The sequence below is a fragment of the Apium graveolens genome, chromosome 9 (assembly GCF_009905375.1).
Source record: "Apium graveolens cultivar Ventura chromosome 9, ASM990537v1, whole genome shotgun sequence".
Classification (NCBI taxonomy): domain Eukaryota; kingdom Viridiplantae; phylum Streptophyta; class Magnoliopsida; order Apiales; family Apiaceae; genus Apium; species Apium graveolens.
The window spans coordinates 278,835,781-278,843,328 of record NC_133655.1 but is presented as its reverse complement, the minus strand read 5'-3'; the positions used below and the strand labels follow the sequence as shown (position 1 = coordinate 278,843,328).

Here is a 7,548-nt window from a genome sequence, read left to right as displayed (position 1 = left end):
GAGAAGTTTTTTCTTTTTTCTCAAAGAGAACCTGCGAACCTGAACTTGGATTTATCAATCTCAAGATTTTCCAAATAATGGAATTATGTTAAACTAGTTTACAGGGGTCAAAGATTTTAAAGTCTTTCATTTGAATTAGTCATAATCATGTGCTCAAAATCCAACATTTTATGTAAAAGCATATGTCTAATGGTATCCTGTTACTTTGTCCATTACTTTTATATGCTTACGGCACTCGTAATCCATTGTTCGATCATTAATACCTTTTTGGAGATTCTTATCTTGCCTTTTGATAAATCTTACTCCAATACCTTATTAGTGTAAGATGTGAGTGTCAGTTACATAACACTGAGTCAGAAAGTGATAATTCTTATGGAGCTGGCATTTGCTTTTTAGATGTCTGTTCTCTAAAACATATAGAATAGTTTCACAAGATTGAGGGATCAAAAGTTCATATTCTCTGATCAAAAGATATATAACGGTGTCAAGTAAAAATATAACATAGGCATTTTAACAAGTCTGTTTTTCATACACACCAACACGCTAATTTTCTTTGCATTTTTCTCAAATTGTGTAACAGTTGTTTCATAGGATCAATTGTCCATGAACTGTTTAATAATGTTGGCTATTCTTATGATATATTTACGCACGTGTATTTGTTTATCACACGGACTAAATGCCAATCATTTTTTGATTTAATTTCTTGAGATTAACAATACATTGGCGGGGAATTACTATTTCCCCAAAATTTAAATATTCGAATTTCAAAATTAGTCACGTGGAAATTTAAAGGGATTATAAATGATGAAAAGGGTGCTAATCCATAAAGAGTTAAAAAAAATTATATTGGATGGATTAGAGTATTCATCTTGGCAAAGCCAATGGTGTTGTAAAAATAGCTGCACCTATTGCTGTAATTTAGAATCAAAAGGTGATTTTTGGTGCTAAAATAACACCACGTCTCCAATGGTTGTTTCTATATTTTACTAAATTATTTCAAATTTAACTAACTTTTCTATTTATATGTGTATAAAAAATTTTACTTTTATTTATTCTCTCTTTCCCTCTCTTTTTGTAACTATTTTATAATGTGGCAAATATAAAAGTGCTATATTTTGTGCATTATTTAGCACAAATTATAGAACCGTGCTATTTTAATACAGTATTTACACCACTATTGAATTGTCAAAATTCAGATTTTGTGTTATATTATAGATATATCACATCATTTAGCACGACATTGGACATACTCTTAGGGTATTATGGGGTACATGTAAGGTAATTGGTAATTTGCTCGATGGCACCAATCGGTTGCACTGCTCATAATCACACCGCTTATTATGAATAACCGTAAAATGCGTATTGAATGCGAATTGAAAATACAGGAATCACAAATTCGTGAATTGACTGCGGATTAAATTTTAAAATAATCGCAAAACTCGAACTGCAACTGCAAACCGCAAACAGCTATATATATATATATATATATATATATATATATATATATATATATTTACAGAGACCGCTTTTTTTTGGAGACCACTTATGTTCTGCAAGCAAAAATATTTCAAAAAAACATTGCAAAACATATTATTTTGCGAATCATGCTCTACAAAGATCTTTATTTTATTCAAAATCTTGAATATCATATATGTATCACATGTAAAACATTACAAAAATATTTTATTCTGCAAAACATGTTAAGTTTCCAGAATATTTGTTTAGTTTGCCGAAAATACAAATTTTACTTATTAAACTTAAATGATCTTTAACAATTTTAATGAATTAGTGATACTTGTAAAACATACTTCATAAAATAATATATTTTAAAGTGTTTTGATTGCAGAACATATGTGGTCTCCAAGGTCTCCGATTAAAAAGTGGTTTACATAGAACTTTCCTCACATTTATATATATATATATATATATATATATATATATATGGTGTATTATAAAACACCGTAAATAAAAGTTATTGAATAAAAAAATTGGGTCTTTGGGGTGTTGGCCTTTGGGGTACTATCTTTTTATTTTGTTGTAGCATACCATTGAATTTGTTTTACAATTGACAGTAAACACTTATAAAACATTTTAATTTTACAAAATTATAAGATTTGGTGGGAATATTTTAATAAATTATTTTATTTATCATTTATCGTATAAGTCGGTGGTTGAATCGCAAGTCGATCCTCACCAATCGCGAAGTCGTGGTTGAAAAAATCGCGATTAACCGTAATTGTAGTCACAACTGAGACCAAAGACTTAAAAAATCGTTATATGTGATTCGGTGCGATTTTGAGCTCTCAAACGCACTAAAACTAACCCTAATTGTTGCTATGCATAGCGTGGATGACGGGACTATGCCGCATTGTTTAGTTGTGTTTTTATTGTCAAGGAGAACCTAAACTTTGGTATGCTCTGAGCACTCAAATGGGAAAGATTTAGAAATGGGTTGTGCAAAATATTTCATCGGAGGAAGGCAGACAGGATTTATGACCGTCAACAATGCAATATGCAATTTGAAATGATAATGGGCTCTAAATTATTAGAAAGGAGAAGATTGAATTGGAAAAATAGGGAGTAAATATTTTATTCCTAATGTCACCTTTTAATTAATTAATGGTAACACTGAAATTGATAGAAAAGGTGTAAAATGAAGTTAGTTTTGAAGTAAAAGGTGCGAGTTGTCCTTGTTTATAGGGCAGGTATTAAAGTGTTTTTAGAATAAAGTTATTTATAGCGCAAGAATTAAAGTATTTTTAGAATAAAGTTTAGGAATGCACTACGATAAAAACTCTTTTATTATTCTACACTAGATTAGTTCCTGGGCACATGACCGGTTATATTATAATTCTTTTTATAAAAATATTTTTTGAAATAGTTTAATTTCAATATGTATTATATTTATATCATATTATGATAATGAGAAATAAAATAAAATTATATTTTTTATTAATTATAAAAATATATAACAAATTGATGAATATTTAAATTAGTGGAATAAAGAATTAGTGGAAACTTTAAAAATGAGGAGGGAAAAATGATAAATGAGGAAGAGAGAGAATAAGTGGAGGTTATAATGAAATAGAGACATTGAAATTATATTTAATTAGGAAAAAAAATTAGTGTAAGATAACATCATCAAATGAATGTGAGTTTGACACATATAATTTAATGATATCAGATATTTAATTATGACATTAGTTGTACTCTCTTTTAATATAGTGTAGATAGTAGATCTGTCAATGGAACGAAAATTTAATCGGACTCGATTCGATTCGAGGCTGCGGATATGGATTTAACTAAATAAAATCCGACCTGAAATTTGATCCAATTAAAAAAATCTGATAATATGTTATTGATCGGATATGAATTTAGATAGATCGGATCCGAACCTGGTGCATTGACGGGCCTAATTCTACCTCCGTTTATGACATAGCCCACAACGTGATCTTGATCTTAAAAAGGGCTGTACATGACTACATATGTCACCACTTAGCAACCCATTCTAAAATCCAGAGGCCCAAATCTGTACTTTCTTCAACTATCCCTCTTTTTCTTTACCACTCACCAAAATTATTACAGACATCGACAACAACCTAAGCAGACTGCAAAACCCATATGTTCCCAAAGGTTAGTACTTTATGTCATTTTTAAGATGCCCCTTGTCTTAAACTTCAAACTATTCACTTCAATATGTTTACCTTTATATACAAACATATGCTCAAGAATAAGAATGCTACTGTTATTGCTTCTTTAAATTCAACCCATTTGTGTTTCTTGAATTCAACCCATAGACATTTGTCTGAAAATGTTAGCTCTAAACTCACATGTATTAAGGCCCTTTTCGAGAATTATGGATTTACTGATACCCAAGTTTCGAAACTACTCGAAAAGTACCCATTTATGTTATCTTTGAATGTTGATAGAGCCAAAGCCAAATTAGACTTTTTACATTCTTATGGGTTTAAGTCCAGGGACCTTTGTCAAATACTAGCAGCTAATGGATATGTTATGAGGCGCAGTTTAGACGCTTATATTAAACCATCTTGTGAGATTTTGAAGGGTTTGCTTAAAGATTGTAAGAGCGTAATTGTTTTGGTTAAGAAGCACCCCAGGGTGATGAAGTACGATTTGAGTAAAGCAGTAGTACCTAATATTGAATTGTTGCGACATTATGGGGTTCCGAATTCTAGGATTTTGGCAATGCTAAAGCAACAGCCGACCAGTTTACTAAATAGTGCCAACAGGTTTAAAATTATTGTTAGAGAAATTAGGGAAATGGGGTTTGATCCAGGGAAGAGTCCCTTTTTAGGTGCAATCAATGTGTGGAGTGGATTAAGCAAAGAGACTCGAGAGCGAAAATGGGATCTGTTTAGGATGTGGGGCTGGTCAGATGATGAGATTCTTTTGGCATTTAAGAAGCAGCCTACTATGATGATGACTGCTGAGGAGAAGATTCAGCGGGTCATGGATTTTTTGGTTAACAAAATGGGATGGAACGCATCAGAGGTGGCATCTTATCCTAATGCTATTATGCATAGCTTCGAAAAGTGGACTATGCCACGGTGTTTGGTTGTTCAATTTTTGTTGTCAAAGGGTGTACTGAAGGACTTGACCTTGCGTTCGTTCATAAAACTGCGTGGGGATAAATTTAGAAAACAGTATGTTGATAGATTCTGTGTGAAATTTCCTCAAGTGCTTAATTTGTACGGGGTAACAGAGGATAATAGACTGAAGTTGCAGCTCCAGTTTCTTCACAGGGGGGGGAATTCTTCTTATTTGTCTAAAAAAGTTAGTTTTGAACTCACTTCAAAAAATTCTTCTAATTTGTCTGAAAAACTTAGTTCTAAACTCACTTCTAAAAATTCTTCTAATATTTCTGTAGATGTTAGTTCTAAACTCACTTCTATTAAGGGCCTTTTCGAGAATTATGGATTCACTGATACCCAATTTTCGAAATTGTTCGACAAGCACCCGTCAATCGTATCTTTAAATATAGGTAAAGTCAAACCTAAGTTGGACTATTTACATTCCTTTGGATTTACATCTAATGACCTTTGTGAAATGCTCGAGGCTGATCTTAGAATTCTTCAACGTGGTTTAAAAAATCGTATTATACCATCTTGCGAGCTCCTAAAAAGTTTTCTTAAAGATAATGTGAGTGTGGTTGTCGCGGTTAAGAGATATTTAAGGGTTTTTAGCTATGATATAAGTAAGACTTTAATACCTAATTTTAATTTGCTATTAAATCTCGGGGTGCCTGAATATAGGATTCTGGTGTTGTTAAGGGACCAAACTGGAAATTTGATACAACCAACAGAGAAATTTAAAGCGATTATTGACGAAACTAAGGAACTTGGGTTGGATCCAGAAAAGAGAAGTTTTTTTGATGCAGTTCGCCTGTTTTATTCTTTAAGAAAATCAACTCGGGAGCGGAAGTGGGAATTGTTTAGGAAGTGGGGTTGGTCAGACGAAGAAATTCTTTCGGCTGTTAGGAAACAGCCCTTTATGATGACAGCTTCAGAGGAGAAGATAGAACGGGTAATGGACTTTTTAGTTAACAAAATAGGATGGAGTATATCACAGATTTCATATCGTCCCCTTGTTATTATGCATAGCTTGGAAAAGTGGACTATGCCGCGGTGTTTGGTTGTGAAGTTTTTGTTGTCAAAGGGTGTACTAAAGAATAACTTGACCTTGAGTTCGTTCATAGTACTGAGTGAGGAGAACTTTAAAAAAAGGTTTGTGGATGAATTCTGTGTGAATTTTCCGGAAGTGATTACTTTGTATGGAGGTGCGTAGGATAATGCACAGAAATTTAGCAGAAAGGTCACCAACTAAAGTTATTAGTTTCGCTTAAATTATTGAAAGAGAAACTCTTTTATGTCACCCCCTAGTTCAAACAAAGAAGAGTGAAGGTTGTATGTGCTTAAATTGACTGCTTCTTGGAAGCGAAAGGTATGCCAAATGGTGTCTTTTCTCTATCATCATTGAATTTGAGTAGATTTTGGTATCTGGCAATTTCAGGCTGTAACGTTTTATTAAAAGGATAGTAGTTTTATAGATTTAATTATGCTTCAGATTTCAGACCATGTTTACAGGTTCAGTTATCCATTGATTTTTTTCCAATTTGCTCCAGTTATGTTTTGTTTATGTATCTAATGTTTGTGGCATGTTTCCAAGTGCTGCTAGCTCTTAATATCGATCCAAGATTTTGTATTTATGCATCATCAGTCATTACTGCGATAACTTAACCAACACAGGCTTTTGGATAAAATCTGTTTGAGCTTAGCGCACAAAGGATTGTCTATTCTGGACATATTATCCTAAAAGTTTTAACTTCTATAACAAATGATGTCATGTGCTTCTATTATTGGTGTTTGTTTATTTTCATTGTCAGCATCCGGGACTGGGATGCTTTAATGAGTGGGGCATTTTGTGTTTAGAAAACCTTTAAATCATGCGAAGTTGGTTTTGCTCTGTAAAAGAATGGCAAGAGGTAAATAAATGCTTGTTAAAAGAGGCCAAAAAGATGGGATGTGTGCCAGTAAAGAGTCAATTTGTAACTACACTTCCAGGTGGGTGAACAAAACAGCCTGAGGGGGGTAATAGATGTGAGGGTAAAGAGTAGAATAGTCATAACCTCACTATCACTTCTAATAGTAAACTGAATTGAGGATATCTAGCAAGTCGCAGGGGTGATGATCAAGTGGATATCACTAGTCCACTATTTGGAAATTGCAACAACTAAGATGAATATGCTGTAGATTGTTGTCCAAGCACAGGAGACACAATTCACTGAACTTCATGTTTCTTGAAACTAAGCCATTTTATCTTCTCCCAAAACATGCATCATGAGGGACTCGCAAATAATGTCAGACAACATTTTTCGTGCAGGTTATAGCGAGACAACCGGTTGCATTACAACATACAATAGGGGCCTCCTCGGCGCCTGTTGATGATCATGGTACCAACAATGACTTAAACTTAACCATGACTTTATCTTCCCAACTTAGTGAAGCATGTCGGTACATTGAACTCCAATAGTTCCAACAATGATATGTAATATGTGAAATTCAGAGAATCTGGGGCAGGGCCGGCTCAACAGTAAAGCCAACTAAGCGTTCGCTTAGGCCCCCACATATAAAGGGCCCCAATATTTTTTGTCCTTTATATATATATATACATAAATATTAATTATTTTTATAAGAAAATTATTTTACATAAAAAATGTAAAATAGAAAAATTCTCCAAAAAAATAATATGAATTGGATAAACCGATAATAACATTACCAATTAGATACTTGATTACACATTTCGGAAATCGAAACTATTAGGTTGAGATTATGATTTACGATTTATTGACGATTTATCAAAAATTGATCCAATCAAATAAATATTTTAAACCGATTTTTAAGCAATTTATGGACAATTTTTTGAAAATCGGCCTATTTTTATAACAAATTTGAATCTCATTTTTAAATTGAAAAAAACAACTTAATCAAAAAGTGCAACCTGTAAAATAAATAGTACTGGTAGTTATTT

General features: G+C 32.6%; 1 protein-coding gene across 1 annotated transcript; it reads left to right on the top strand.

Annotated features, from left to right (window-relative positions):
- The first annotated feature begins 3,529 nt into the window (after positions 1 to 3,529).
- Positions 3,530 to 6,999, top strand: LOC141682927 (uncharacterized). Its single transcript, XM_074487613.1, has 2 exons — positions 3,530 to 5,961; positions 6,901 to 6,999. The coding sequence occupies exon 1, from the start codon at positions 3,697 to 3,699 to the stop codon at positions 5,803 to 5,805; it is 2,109 nt and encodes a 702-aa protein (XP_074343714.1). The 5' UTR covers positions 3,530 to 3,696; the 3' UTR covers positions 5,806 to 5,961; positions 6,901 to 6,999.
- Positions 7,000 to 7,548: the final 549 nt, after the last annotated feature.